General features: G+C 49.3%; 1 protein-coding gene across 7 annotated transcripts in view; it reads right to left on the reverse strand.

Annotated features, from left to right (window-relative positions):
* Positions 1-4,053: 4,053 nt before the first annotated feature.
* PTP4A3 (protein tyrosine phosphatase 4A3) overlaps positions 4,054-15,410 on the reverse strand; it is a 146,707-nt gene continuing 135,350 nt past the window's right edge. For all 7 annotated transcript variants that reach the window (XM_053246393.1, XM_053246392.1, XM_053246396.1 and 4 more), the window contains one exon: positions 4,054-13,437. In XM_053246393.1, coding sequence (XP_053102368.1) covers positions 13,320-13,437 — 118 coding nt within the window. In that variant the 3' untranslated portion in view covers positions 4,054-13,319. The remainder of the gene's footprint in view (positions 13,438-15,410) is intronic.

The following is a 15,410-nucleotide window of genomic DNA, read 5'->3' on the forward strand; positions in this document are numbered from 1 at the left end:
AGATTGTGACGATGTCATCCAACCCAGTTCAAGATGGCGGACACGTAAACCTTTGAGGTGCAAGTGAACTAACTTGTGGACAGTCTAACCGATTTGAACCAAATTTGCTACAGCTGTATGGACACATAGGGATGCAGCAATGGTGTAGTTTGTAATGCTGTCATCCACCCCTAGATGGGTGGATGACAGCATTACAAACTACACAATTGCTGTATCCCTATGCATGGTGGACAGATGAACATTTGAGGTGTAAGAGAACTAACTTGTGCCCCTCGATTTGAACCAAATTTAGTCCAGTTGTAGAGACAATGAAAGGAAAGCAGGCTGATTAGTTCGTACTAGAACAACTTGTATTCCTATTTTAACTGTTAACTGTTGCATTCCTATTTTAATTATCTTGATTCTAGTTGTAGCTCCCAATAGCAATTATCCTGCACAGCAGCCTTCTTGTGGCAGCCATTTAAATTACCCACATGCCCCAGGTTGCAGCATCATTGCTGGGCAGTGTGGGTTATAAAAAGAACAGAGTTGGCCTTCCCGGAAGTGAATGACGAGAAATGAAGGTTCTGAAAATGGAATCCATTCACTGCCATGCATTCAATTGGGACAAACGCAATCCAATACAAATGGGGTCTATTCCTATCCAGTTCCGCTGTACATGCCTAATGCAGAAAGTCCCAGATTCAGTCTCGATTTCAAAAGGAATCAGCAGGCAGGGTTGGGAAAGTCTGCTGCCTGAGACTTGAGAGCGCTGGTGTCAGCCAGAGCGGCAATACTGGCCATGGGCACAGCACACGCAGGCCCCTCTCTGGCCACCAAGCCACCCCGCTTGTTGCTCCGGCTGCCCAGCTGGTGGGATCTGCCCAGTCTTGCAGCTTCTGTGGGAGTCAGAAGCAGGAAGGGGCTGGCAAGCAGCAAGGGCAGCCGTGGTGGTGGCCAGATGGATGGCAGCTGTGTGTGGGCAGCAGGAGGAGCAGCAGCTGGGCAGAGGGGAGCGAGGGAGCCCCCCGGGTGGCACCCCTTGGGGAAAACAAGCCAATATTCTGACCATGTAAGACAGTTTATGTTAGGCTTATTCATAGACTAGAAAGAACGTAATAGCTGATTCTAGAGTGCGAGGACTTTGGGGACAAATAATACAGTATATTGCATCAGATCTGAAATCTCCTATGTTATGGTGGTGAGGAAGGGACATATAGGAAGCTGCCATATATTGAGTCAAACCATTGGTCTATCTAGCTCAGTATTGTCTTCACAGACGGGCAGCGGCTTCTCCAAGGTTGCAGGCAGGAATCTCTCTCAGCCCTTTCTTGGAGATGCTGCCAGGGAGGGAACTTGGAACCTTCTGTTCTTCCCAGTGTGGCTCCATCCCCTGAGGGCATGGATGCTCATGCTGGAACAGACTCGGAACATACTGATAGAGGGAAATCCGGAAAGGATTCCCCAGGGCTTAATTAAACAGAGTTGGGGCAGGAGGAGAATCAACATTTATCTCATTTCTGCCATCAACGTTGGGCCCACCCCACCCCCACTGCAGGGGGCAGGCCCATTTCGGGCCTCTGTGCATGTCTAGTGGTTACAAAATGGCCACCACACACCTACAGAGATGCCATTTTTAAAAAATGCACATGCTCAGAGGCCCAAAATGGGCCTGTCCACTCTGGCAGGGGAGGGGGAAGCCCATTCACCACCCCAACTGCCTCCACCGTTGGTGGCAGCAACAACGAGGTATATTTTGACTCCCCTCCCACCCCATCTCGGTTTAATTAAACCCCCGGTCCCCCCCTTTGGCCCTTCCCCTGTACTGGTAAAGGGGAAACCTTACTGGATTTCCATCTACCAGTACGACCTCAAGCCCTCCCGAACAAGGCTTGAATTTGAGTCAAACCAGGCCCGGTTCGGGTGTGCACACAACCAAATGGGACCTGGTTTCGTTTGAGTACGGTTTGACTCAAACCAAACTAGATTTTCTGGCTTTGTGCATATCCCTTACGGATGTGAAATGTAGGATTATTATTTTTTAAAACTTTTATATCCCACTCTTCCTCCAAGGAGCCCAGAGCAGTGTACTACATACTTGAGTTTATCCTCACAACAACACTGTGAAGTAGGTTAGGCTGAGAGAGAAGTGACTGGCCCAGAGTCACCCAGCAAGTCTCATGCAAGGATTGGGAGGGTCTTATCAGAATTGTGTTCCCAACTGTTAATGGTTTTCTTCATTCCTTCCCACCCCCTTCTCACAATCCTTTCTTTCATTCTCAGTTAGTTAGGGTTAGTGGGGAATCCCCTTGGCTGCCAGATCCTTACAAATACCTCCACGTTCTGTGATGCAATTAACAGAACGGGAAATTAGAAGCAATTCATCCAGTCAGGCTGCTTTGTGGGACAAAGTTTAGAGGGTGCGTCATCTGGAATGCATAATCTTCCAGTGAATAGCAACTCACATTGAGCAAGAAGTTACACGATATGTAAGGAAGCCAAGAAGCTCAACTGAATGAAGTTGCAACTGAAGTTTCAGAAAGAAGGAACTCATGGCTATTATGCAAAACGGAAGAAATTAAGCATGAACCCTACTGTGGAAAAGTCGTCTTATGTTGTCACACTACTGGGATTTTCTTTTCACTGTAAGGGTGTTATTTATGATCTGAAACCCCCGTCCCCACTCCCTCTCTGGCAGGAGGGAGATGGTTCTGGTCACGGACTTGGACGTCTTCTCTTCTCAAGGCTAAAATGGGGGATGGGGAGTGTAAACAAAAGGGTAGGAAAAATAGAAGAGGAGATAACCAGGGAAGGAGAACTCTAGAAGAGTGATGGGTCTTCAGCCATACAAGGAGCTGATGGAGATGTCCATATGGTAGGAGACAGGACATCCAGAGGAATGGTGGAGAATGCAGACAGAAGCAGCAGCCTTAGATAAGAGTTTGATGCATGCAAGGGTGACACTGCAATAGAGCAGGGGATCCCATCTTGGGCTCCCAGATGTTGCTGGACTACAATTCCCATCATCCATTACAGTTGGGGATGATGGGAGTTGTAGTCCCAAGAATCTGAGGCCCTGGAATAGAAAGGAGGGGAAGAGAGAGAGAGAGAAATTAGAAACATAATGAGGGGGAAGAGATTAATGCTACCTGGAAAGAGGAGGTATATGTATTTATTCCATTTACCTTTGTGTGTTTATTTTTATGCGGAAGTGGGGAAAACACCTGTCTGAAAAACTAAGCTGCTGCCAGTCAGTGCAGGCAGTACTGAATTAGGTGACCCCACCCTTTAAACATACTCTACAGTCACCTTAAGTGGTGCAGTGGGGAAATGCTTGACTCACAAGCAGAAGGTTGCCGGTTAGAATCCCCGCTGGTACTATATACTCACACATGTAGTCTCCCATTCAAATGCAAACCAGGGTGGACCCTGCAGCTCTTAGGACAACAACAGCTCTCCTCTCCCTGGCCCCACTTTCCACATGACTCTGTGGTTAACACGGCTGCCCGCAACCCGGGAACAGTTTAACATGCTCCAGCTTCCCGGGCGACCAAAACAAAGAGGTGCAGTAGGATGGACTCCGTTTTTGTCCTACCTCACTTTTAACCTGGGTAGTGGATCTAGGCTACCCAGGTTTGGAACTGTTAGGTAGGGAAGACTCCCACTACCCCAGACAAGCACAGGTTCCTGGGTTAACCCTCTCCTACCCAGGAACCTGTGGTTGTGAGAACAGGCTCAGTTGCTGGTGTACCAGTTCCCTAAGGATAGCTCTGCAAACCCTGCTCCTGCGGATCCCGGCCTCCCGATACCCCTTCCTTTGGTCCAATCTAAGCTTCCTCGATTTGAAGGTGTCAGACTACTCCCCAACCCTGGCGGCAAGATGGACACTCCTTTCCCCTTCATGCTGGCAGAGACTCATCAGCAGAAGCACTGGTGTGTGGATCCACCAAGCTCCGAGTTCAAAGTTCATGCTGAAAACAGCCCTGGACTGTGCTACTTTAACCAATTAAACAGCATTCTGGGACACATTCATTGCTACATCAGGGAAAGGAAAAAATCCACCAACACACAGAGTCTCGTACAAAACAGTGAGGCCTTTTATTTCAAATTTTTGTTGTTGTTGCGGTTGGAGGCAAAATCATTTCAATACACTTTTAAGGAAATCTCTCACAACTCAAGAAGAACAAGAGAGTGTGATTACTTAAAAAAAGGCATACAGTTTTACACAAGATTTGAGCAAACAGACAAATTTATTTTATTTTATTTAAAAAAGGTTATAAAGTGTCAAGACTTTAGACCTCATTGGCATAAGCCAAAAGTGATGCTTGCCTGATATAAAAGCACTGGGTATAATAATAATTAATAATAATTTAGCTATGGCTCAGAGGAGAAGAAAAAACGCACCCACCCTCCCACCTGCCCCATATCTGGTCTTCATCTACTGAGATTTCTCATAGACCTAAGGAAGAGACATGACATAATCTTGTTCCTGAAGAAATCAGAAGGGAAACCCAAAGTTTCTTTGGGAAAAGACTTAAAATGACATAAAAGAAATCCTGAATCCCCCCCACAAAACACAATTAAAACCTAGGCATATAAAAAAGCATAACCATGTCTCCTCTCCCACCCCCACAGGGACTAGAATCTTGATTTGATTAAACGTCATCCTTCAACAAGTTAGTGATCTCACAATGGCTCGTTTCACACAGACCACGGCACTGCCGTGGCTTCCTAACTGGACAGTCCATAGTAATAGAGAATTATCACATTTACCCAAATAGAAGATGACTCTGAATTTAAGATGACCCCCTTAAAAAGAGAGATTAAATACAGGTTAAATATACCTGCAGTTACCCAAAGGAAAAGGACTTTGAATAGAAGACATCCCCCCACCCCACCCCGATTTCTATCATCAAAGAACTTGGGGAAAACCTAGTCTTGGATTCAGGTAAATGCAGTAGATGGATGGGGTGAAATGCGCAAACTCGGGATGCCGAAGTGTCCGCGCCTCCCATCCATGGAAGTGGCTTTTGCAATGTGACACTGAAAGTACAACTAGGATGGTTCCCACAACCCTTCCTAGGGCTTCCTGGGAGTGGAATGAACCTTGAGGCATTCAACTGGTCCTCTGGGGCACCCAGCAGCTCTCCCTCCCTTCTACATAAAAATGTCATTGTTACTATTGGGATGCAGGAACTTGGAACATTCCATCAAGTAGCAACAACCAAGTCTTTTTTTGCTTCCCTGTATTGGTGGGGAGGGGTGGGCCTGGGGAGGGGGAAGAGAAATTACTCCATTTTTGTTTTTAAGCCGCTGAGAATACCAACAAACATCACCACTCACAGTCTTATCAAGGGAACGGCTGTCTGGCTTCTACAATGCACAGACTCACATTCCTCAACATTGTTATAAGCCAAGGGTTCTCAAACTTGAGTTCTCAACATGAGGCTGGACTACAACACCCATCATCCCCAACCCCAATGGTCTTTGCCCATTGTGACAGACGACGATGGGAGCTGTAGTCCAACCACATCTGGGACCAAGTTTGAGAATGGTAAAAGCCATGCCAAAACGGAAACAAGATTTTCAAATTCTCACAACGCGTATTTCAATTCAGACCACAGAGCCTTGAGGATAGCAAAGAAATAAGATTGGGTCACTCAATAATAATAGGGAAACACACACACAGAACACACACAGAGGCATTGCAATTTTCTTTTATATATTTTTCCAGCTACAGGATACACACAAACTTTTATTTTAAATTCAAGATTCCCACACTATAAGGCTGTTATTAAAAATGCTGGTATGTCCATGCCTGACGGAGCCAATATTCCAAAGAAATGCCTGACGACATTTTCATGTGCTATGTTTATTTCTTGTTTAAAAAGAAGAAGAGAGAACTTTGCAAAGGTATATAGCTTAGGGAAGATCGCCACTTTCAGAGAGGACTTTTTACAAAATAATTTGTGCCTTTTAAAAAAGATGCTTGGGGCATGAAGACAAGAAGTACTCTTTTCCTGTCTGCTTTGCCTCCCCCAACCCGCTCCCCCTGCACAAAGGGTCAGATGATACGTCCAGCAAACATGGGGTCAACCATGATTTCAGGGACTCAGAGCCCAAGTCCAGGGACCGAAACGGGCAGAAGCGTCAGTCTCCATCCAAGTCAGCTAACTGGCATCAGCTACCTATGACAGCTTCACAGGTCTGGAGTACACGTGTTTAGATGGCATGTGATGATCAGCTGGGGATGGGGAGTGCACACTGAAGAATAGATGAGTTTCCTCCAAGATCCCCCTCAAGTAGCAGACTGGCAGTGAAATGCATGATGTAGGGTCACAAACAGAAACCCCGTAAGCAACGTTTTTGGATTAAACCGTGCTAAGGCCACTGAAAGCTGGATGAAGGTGCTTTGGGTCAATCACCAACTCTGGCCCCACTCCTCCCTGTATTAGATGGTACTTTCTGGATTGGGGGCGGGGCTGTAGTTTTGAATGCTCTTCCACAGTGAAGAAAAGAATTCCATGCAGACGAAGAAGAGCAAGCCAAGAGAAGAGAGTGGAAGAAACCCTCCTCTCTAAGCTGCTAGCTTTCAGCATGCAGGAAGCCCTTTGGCATGGAAGTTTCAGACACCCTACCTGCAGCTTCAAACAGCCCAGTCCAGTGTAGGGGGTTCTCAAACCTGGGCTGCCAGATGTTGGACTACAACTCCCATGACTCTGAGCTACAAAGGCCACTATGGCTGCGGGGGAACCAAGTTTGAGAACCCCTGGTCTCCTGCATGTATAACTAGTCCAAGTTCACTACAGTTCCAATTTAGAGGAAAATGCCACCACCCTGGATAACAGCATCGCAGCACAAGGAGTTAAGTTCACGCCAGTCAGTAATGCTCTTTGCAAACTCCCATTTGCTTTTGGTAGAAGGTTTTTTTTTTTTTAAAAAAAATCTGACTTAGCCAAATCTAAAAGCCAATCTGCCCGTCTCCACCATTTCAACTTTCAAATTAGACCTTATTTTTACAGGATGGGCAAAAAGCACACACCAAAAAACCCTGTCACCTATGGGATTCACTCAAGTACAGAAACGTCACACACCCAACCATTACAGAGAGAACAATGCATTCAACTTAAACAATGCATTCCTTTGCGTGGGAGACAATAAAGCAGCCAGAGAACATGAACTTTTGCTTCAAGGTGTTAAGCACAAGACTGAAGCTTTTGCTTTAGCGAGGGGGAAAGCACACGCTTCTGGAGGTCACAGCCACAGGACCACTGTGGCGTGTGTACCTCAAATATGGGAAGAGAAAACAAAGAGAATCAAAGCACCCACAGCCAGGTTTACAAAGAGCTTGCCCAACACCCCAGCATCTTTTTTGCCAAGATCTGAGCATCTTCATTGGCTCCCAGCCACTTCACATATACAGTATGAGCTACTCCTACACAGCTTATCACTTTAGCAAGGGAGGTCCGTGCACAAGCCACACGGGATGCTGTCCTGTGCAACTTGCACTGGCCTCCATTTTGGTGCCTCTACAAATGGGGGACAGTCATGCACGAGGGGGTTCTTGAGGCGGATTCCCACAACCACTTTTGATGCAACAGCAATACGAGTTACGCCAGGGGTCCCCAGATGCTGTTGGACAACAACAAAGGCCATTGGAGCACGGATGATGGGAGTTGTAGCTCAAAAACATCTGAGGACCCCAGGTTGAGACCCACCCCCGTTAAATCATAAATGGCTCAAAAGAAGCCATTTTGAGGTGCAGAAACTCATCCTGTATTTCCTCCCAAGTGTCCAAACAGGCTGACAACTTAGATTTCTATATCATCTAGAAAAACTTCCCAATTATGAGTTAAAGTCAGGTCATGTTGATCTATGCACATGACATGCAGCATTGAGAAATCACCAGACATTTCCCTTGTGCCAGAAACTGGCAAAGGGCAACTGCTTCCCTGTGCCAAGATGAAGCTGGCAAACGGCATGTTCTTGTTCACCTTTGCACTCCCCGGAGTCCACCACCTAGCCACATTTTAGGAACAAGTCAGTCACAACCAGCTATGCCTAAGCTGCAATTCCTTGGGAGCGCAGGGTGGGGGGGGGGGAAATAGAGGGTGTAGACTGTAGTAGTGGACACTGAAAACCTCACCTTTCATTTTAAGGGGTGGGGAAGGCAAGTTTCTAGACCTTATGAAGATACACTTGAATGTGTGTGAACAATATCGAGAGACATCACAGAAGCCAAAGATTTGATGTTTTTGGAGGTGAAGCTTTAGTGCCCCATGAGCTGACTAACCAGGATTCAGCAAAAGTAGTCAAACATTTTAAAAATTCTGCTTTTCTCGGGACAGAGATTTTTAAAAAGAAAAATGGAGTTTCCCCAAGGAGTACCCACAACCCTGGTCACCATCCAGGCCAGAGGTGGCTGCTGGAATACAAGCATAAGGACAAGAATCTGGCTGCTGCTATACAGACGTCATTGCCTGCCCAGGAACCACACCCTAGCAGGTTGAAGGAGCACGGGGAACCACCGAGTTCAGAGTGCAAGGCAGACTAGGCCTGCCAGTCCGGAGAAGAGGTCCTATGCTCTGATTTTTATGCTCCTGGGTGGATACAGCAGCCACAGCACTGCAAGGAAGTCGCAGAAGCACAATGGAAAGAAGCCGAACCTCAGGGCCGACTGCCTTCGGCCAAGGAGCAGAAGCATTCGCTGGGGCAGAAGGCGGATGCACTAAACCACCCTCTCCTCCTGTAGGCTAAAAGGAGCCCAAGGCAGCAATGCCACCTATTTAGAAATTTTGGCTTCCTGAGTGAAAGGACAGGACTGGCAGCCATCCCGGAGGGACAGCATGCTTGCTGCTAAGCAAGGGAAGAAGAGATTAAGCTGATGAGAAAAGCACAAAGAGAAAGCGGTTGCAGCAGCAAGACCAGAAGCTCTCTTCCCTTCACTAGCATCAAGAGGCAAGGGAGCCATGCCCAAGTCCGGACGCTGGGAAAGGGAGGCACTTTTGCGCAGGCTGGGTTTGATGCCGTGCTATTCACATTGTCCTCGTCTTCCTCCGGAGGCCAGTTCAGGCGGCGATACTCCGAGCTGCCTGTCCGAAACACAATGCGGAGGAGCAGGGGTGGGCACATCTCCCCTGCACCCGGCACAGAGGGGTGGCTCATCCAAACCCCTAATGGAGCATTTCGTAGATGCATTCAGGGCTAGTCCCGGTGAACCGTCTCCTGCATGGTCACAAGGCAGCCCGCTGGGAGGTGCATGCTGACACGCCTCCCCCCCTGCATTTAGGAGGGGAGGTTCAGAGGGTCGTCTGAATTGACCCAAGGGGCAATTCAAGCCAGCCATAATGCACTCACGGCTGCAGTGATAGGCACTGGCAAAGTGAATGGATGGCTGAGGCTCGGGATGATAGCAGCAACAATATCCCAAGAGCATCTGTGCCAGTCCAGAAAGAGGTGGGAGGTCTGAGTGGTCCAAGTGCCAGCCTGAGCTCTAAGGCCCTATGAGGTGCCCTGGGAACGTGGAAGGAAGGGAGGGGCTTCCTGCTTCTGCCAAGTATTAGGTCGCACTTGGCAAATTCTACTTCTGGGGGGATGGGTAGAAGAACCACCTTGAAAGGGTGAAGAGTCCTTTCCTGAAAGTAGCCCATTTTAGATGGAAGACGTAAATTCTTCCGAGGACCAAGGAGGGTCCAGGACAGTGTGTGCTTTTCACTGTGACAAGACCCAGGTTAGAATCCATGCCATCTAGTTATAGGAACATAGGAAGCTGCTGTCTACCGAGTCAATACTAGCTCAGTATTGTCTTCACAGACTGGCGGCAGCTTCTCCAAGGTTGCAGGTAGGAGTCTCTCTCAGCCCTAACTTGGAGATGCTGCCAGGGAGGGAACTTGGAAGCTTCTGCAGGCAAGCATGCAGGCGCTCTTCCCAGAGTGGACCTAACCCCTAAAGGAAATATCTTATAGTGCTCTCGTGTAGTCTTCCATTCAAATGCAAACCAGAGTGGACTCTGTTTAGCAAAGGGGACAAGTCATGCTTGCTACCACAAGACCAGCTCTCCCCCATAGTCAATGTGAAGGGGTCACAGCCAGGAGCAGAGGAACCTCCAGTTACAAGATTCACGTAGCACAGGGGTTCTCAGACTTGGCTCTGTAAGATGACGCTGGACTGCAATCTCCATCATCCCCTGCCAACTCCTTTGTGGCTGGGGCTGATGGAAGCTGTAGTCCAACATCATCCTATGGACCCAAGTCTGAGAACCCCTGAGGTAGCAGTTGATGGGAGAGAGGTCTGCCTGCCACTTCAGGGCACCATTCAAGGCAAGATGGGCCAACAGTCTTAACTACGGGCAGGGCAGCATCACACATCCATATGTGTTCAACAGGAATGCCTGCCCAGGCCCAACTCTCCCCCCTCCCTAATGTCCCTCCAGTGGGCTTGTCTCTGAGACCACTTTATGAAGGTTCCTCACGGCTTCCCAGCAAGCTTAAAGGCAGCTCCAAAAGGATGCCCCATGGAGAGGGAAGAGCGTAGCAGGACAGAAGAGCCTCTGGCCCCTCCTCACTACCTACAGAGTTGGAAGAGATGATTAGCCTGCTGACCCTGGAGCTGAGCTTTCCTCCCTCCTAGAACTGCTCTCAGCCCTGTATCTTCCAGGGTCCTGGACGTGGAGGAGAAACCCTCCCTTCTCCATCCGCCTTTGCCTATCTCCTCCAAACTGCCCTGCCTCCAGGAACGGGTATCAGTCACAGGAGCAGCCTCTTCTTCCTAGCCTAACCCTTAAAACATTTCTTACTGCGTACAATCCGATTAAAGCCCAAACGGGCAAAGACTGAGGTTGCAATTTTGAAAAACCACCACCAGCAACATCCTTGGCTCATTAACAGATCTCTCTGGCTGCTTTGAACTTCCATCTGGGCTGGATTAAATGCTCTTGATTGAATGACTGAACACTTTGGCGCACACACCCCTGCCCCGCCCCACTTCCTTAACATCGAGGGGGCGGGGAGGCGAGGCTACAAAACTCCACCCGACATCAGCTTCCTTGGCAGGGAAGCCTTGTGAGTGTATGCAAGAGGGTTCAAGTCATTTGAGCATTGACATTTAAAGCCTGACGGGGTACTGTCCAGACCCAGGCTTGCTACCTCAGAGAGAACTAGGCCCCTACTGCTTGGGGCAGCTGTTAATGGCCTGTGTCTGGTTGGCGTGGATTTCTTACATGTGTCCTAAGCATGTGCAGAATCATAATGAAATGTGGCAGCCAGGAACCAAAGGTGAGGAGCCACCAGAAGCAGGGAAGCTTCTGAGGCGGCAAAATCGGGGAGAGGTGCCAGTGGTGTGGGCCTGCCCCCTAGGTAAACACCTATTTAAGAAGCCGGTGGCAAAGCCAGAAGGAGCTAGGAGGTGGGACAGTATTCTCTGCTGCAGGGATCCCTAGATGTTGACTCCCACCATCCCCAGCCAAAGGCATCGCAGCGGGGGATGATGTCAGTTGTAGTCAACATCAGGGAACCCTGTTAGAGGGAAGACTGGTTAGAACCGAAGCAGAATGCCGTTTGGGGGGCAGTGCAAAATCCAGGGTCAGGAACCAAACCCGAGGACGACAACACCACAGCGGCGAGAACCTCTGAAGACTCACTGCCAGAAGCGGGAGCTTCCATGAGCAAACACTGGCTCCTGTTAGTGGCCCACAGAAAGGCATCCAGTGCTCAGCTAGCTAATGCCAACGATGAGTTGCTCCTGACGCCATCATCGAGTCCCTTGGGATGAGCACTTCTTCAGTTCCAATGATCAAAACAGGGGGAGCAACCTAAGCAAGCCCACTTTCCCTCCTCTAGCACAGGGGTTCTCGCACTTGGGTCCCCAGCTGTCGTTGGACAACTCCTCCCATCATTCCCAGCCACAATGGCCACCTAAGTCGGAGAACCCCGATACTAGTTCATTCATGCAAGAGTTCTCCCAAGCCTGGCTGGTCTTTGCCTGAGGCCCTTGCAGAAAGAGCAAGAAGCCAGTCGTGGCCCCACACCACACCCCGCAAGGATCCAGTATGCGTCCAAGGATTCCAGATGCCTATGGTGGAAATCCTCTGCCGTCCCTTAATTTCCACAGAGAGCATCACTCTACTCCTTCTAGACCCACCATCTCCCTTTGCCCCAAACCCGTTCGCAGTTCAGACCTTCTCTCGACCCATTTCTCTGCCCCTCCACCCACAGTCCCAAGGACCACCTCAGTGCCCTTGCCTCCTCAAAACCATCTCCTTATAAAGGGCACTGAAGGCTCCAGCGCTTTTCCAAACAAGGGGTGGGAACGTGACAACTGCTCCATGTGAAGGAACCACGTAAGGTATCTGAAAATACAAGAGACAGGAATCCTACAGTCTGGGAGACGAGCTCTCCGAATGTGGCTTCTCCAGAGTCAAGCTGCCTCTTTCCCGATGCACAGACCGGCAACCAACCTCACCGCCACTGTCTCAAGGGGGAGAAGAGGATACTCCCTCACCTTCACAGGCTTGGCTCAAAGATCATATGGGAAGGATGATCACGGCTACATTTAAGAGGGAGGGAAGGCACCAGATGATCTAGCACACAGAATCCCACAAATCAGTCAGCCTGGACCCTCACTACAACCAGCCTCCCCATTCTGCCTGATCCCACTTCAAGCAGGCCTGGACAAAGGTCATCCACCAAATAGAAACACAGCCCACCAGCCACAAATGACCATGAGAACAGGGGGGCGGGAGGGATAGAAGAACCCCGGTAAGCGATGCCCTATGGCGGATGAATCGTTTGGGGCTGGATGGGTCCCAAGGCACGCAGGCACGACAGAGTGAGACTGGGCAGTGCGTGGCCTGTGTGCTGTATCTGGGCCACGACCATTCCAGCCCAAGTAGCCCATGCTGCTGCTGGGTGCAGCCACCCCCCCCCCACCGGAAATAAGCAAAGGGAGTCTTGGGGGCCCCAGATACAGGCCGGCCAGCCCGAGGGTGCCTACGTGAGCCAGACAATGCAACAGTAAAAGGGAAAATTTATTGCACTGAAGTCTGTCCTGTCATTGTAAAGAAGCCTTCATCTGACAAGTGTTTGTAGGGGAAGGGAAGGAGGAGGAGAAAAACCGGGACCAAGGCTAGCCTTGGAAGCCAAAACAGCCCGGATGCGGCTGCCTTTTTCTTCCCAGGCTGCAAGCCTGCGGCAGATCAGAGGCCCTTTGAAAAAGGGGACCTGGCTGCTGGGAAAGGTTGCAGCGCCAGGCCCCCCCTGTGGCTGCAGAGGCAGAGCCGTGTGTGTGCGTGTGTGTGTGTGTTCCCCGTGGTGTGTGTTTTGGCAAGAGGCTGTTGTTGAGGTTCACATGACGCAGCATTTGTTCTTGTGGTTCTGAGGGTCCTTGAAGCGGAGCCGCTGCTTGGGCCGGTACTTCTCCAGGTACGTCAGCTGCTTGCTGTTGATGGCGCCCCGGCGTTTCCTGGGAAGAGAAACGGCGGGGTGAGGAAGCGGGAAAAGCTCGAGCAGGACTCTCTCGCTCACAAGGATGAAGACAGTGGCTTCGCAAAGCCCCCGACTTTATAGCTTTTGCTTAGTTAGTAACCCCTGCCAACGGAGCAAAGAGGCATCTTTTAAAGTGGTGACATCGGGCGCTGCCATATACGGAGTCAGACCATTGGTCCATCTAGCTCAGTATTGTCTACACAGACTGGCAGCAGCTTCTCCAAGGTTGCAGGCAGGAGTCCCTCTCAGCCCTATCTGGAGATGCTGCCAGGGAGAGAACCTGGTAGGATCATTTGCATGCAAGCATGCAGATGCTCTTCCAATGAGCTATGGGCCCACCCCCTAAGGGGGATTACCTTACAGTGATCACCCATCCAAATGCAAACACAAAGGCAAACCTGCTTAGCAAAGGGGACAATTCATGCTTGCTACCACAAGAGCAGCTCTCCTCCCCAAGACTCATGTTTAGCAGGGAAAACGGCTACTAGTAGGGGGGCTACAGGCCACCTCCAGCCTCAAAGGCAGAATGCCTCTGTGTACCAGTTGCAGAGGAGTAACAGCAGGAGAGAGAGGGCACGCCCTCAACTCCTGCCTGTGGGCTTCTCCGAGGCATCTGGTGGGCCACTGCGTGAAACAGGATGCTGGACTAGATGGGCCTCCTTGGGCCTGATCCAGCAGGGCTGTTCTCATGTTAAAGCACAACTGACCCTATCCAACCCCAGCACAGTGTCTTTCCAGTGGCTGTTACTAGTGTCTATACCTTGTGTTAGATTTGTGAGCCCTTTTGGGGGCAAGGAACGATCTTTAAACAAAACAAAAAATGGAAAAGCAGTATATAGATATTCATAACAACAACTTGAGGAAATCAGGAAGGTTGGGAAATTTAGGACCGAAAAAAGGAAGTACTTCTTCACACAGTGCATAATTAACTTATGGCACTCTCTGCCACAGCATGTGGTGATGGCCACTAACTTGGCTGGCTTTAAAAGGGGCTTAGACAACATCATGGAGGACAGGTCTATCAATGGGTACTAGTGTTATGGCTAAGGGCCACCTCCAGCCTTGGGGGTAAGATGCCCTTGAATACCAGTTGCAGGGGAGCAACGGCAGGGGAGGGGGAAAGCCCTCACATCCTGCCTGTGGGCTTCTCGGAGGCTTCTAGTGGGCCACTGCATGAAACAGGACGCTGATGGGCCTTGGCCTTGATCCAGCAGGGCTGTTCTTAAGTTCTAAGTCCCTTCTACCTGGATGCGTCTGTCCTGGAACTCCAGCATATTGCTGAAGATTTGGGGGCATTTTCTAGAGTGCGCTCACTTGGGTCATTCATTAGTCAGACGTCTCTTCTGCCTGGCACCAATGGAGAATGGCCCCAGAACACACCCAATACTTCCCGACAGCTGCTCACGGCATGGGAAGGTTGCGGCAATTGCCCAGCTGTCTATCAGAGAAGCTTGCCTGCTATAACTGTGCTATAACTGCTGGGCTTCTGCTGAACCTCAGGGTCTCACATAAAACAGTTCGAAAACCAGGGGACTGGATGCGTAATGCGGAGTCTGCAAGTCCTTGTGAGACCTCAGAAAGTTAGGCAGTCTCAATCTGTAAGCATTTCATGAAATGGAGAAATAAAACTTTTTTATGAAATGGTCAGAAAGTGTGTATATTTGTATACTGCCTCCAAAATCATGACTCTGGGTAGTTTACAACAAACATAACAAAATTAAAACAGCAATTAAAACATTAGGACAGTTGGTCAATTCCACTAAATAGTTATGACATGTGTACCCAGATTCCATAGGATTGCAGAAAATTCTTGTGCAAGCTTTGAGCACAGAATGTGGTATTAGCCATGCAGCGTAGTTCCTAACTGCTTTGACTTAAAAATAAATAAATAAACGGAAGTGCATTGCCCTTATGAGCTGCAATTATTGTGTGTACTTTTACTGTCGTTAA

This window comes from Hemicordylus capensis, chromosome 4 (assembly GCF_027244095.1).
Source record: "Hemicordylus capensis ecotype Gifberg chromosome 4, rHemCap1.1.pri, whole genome shotgun sequence".
Classification (NCBI taxonomy): Eukaryota; Metazoa; Chordata; class Lepidosauria; order Squamata; family Cordylidae; genus Hemicordylus; species Hemicordylus capensis.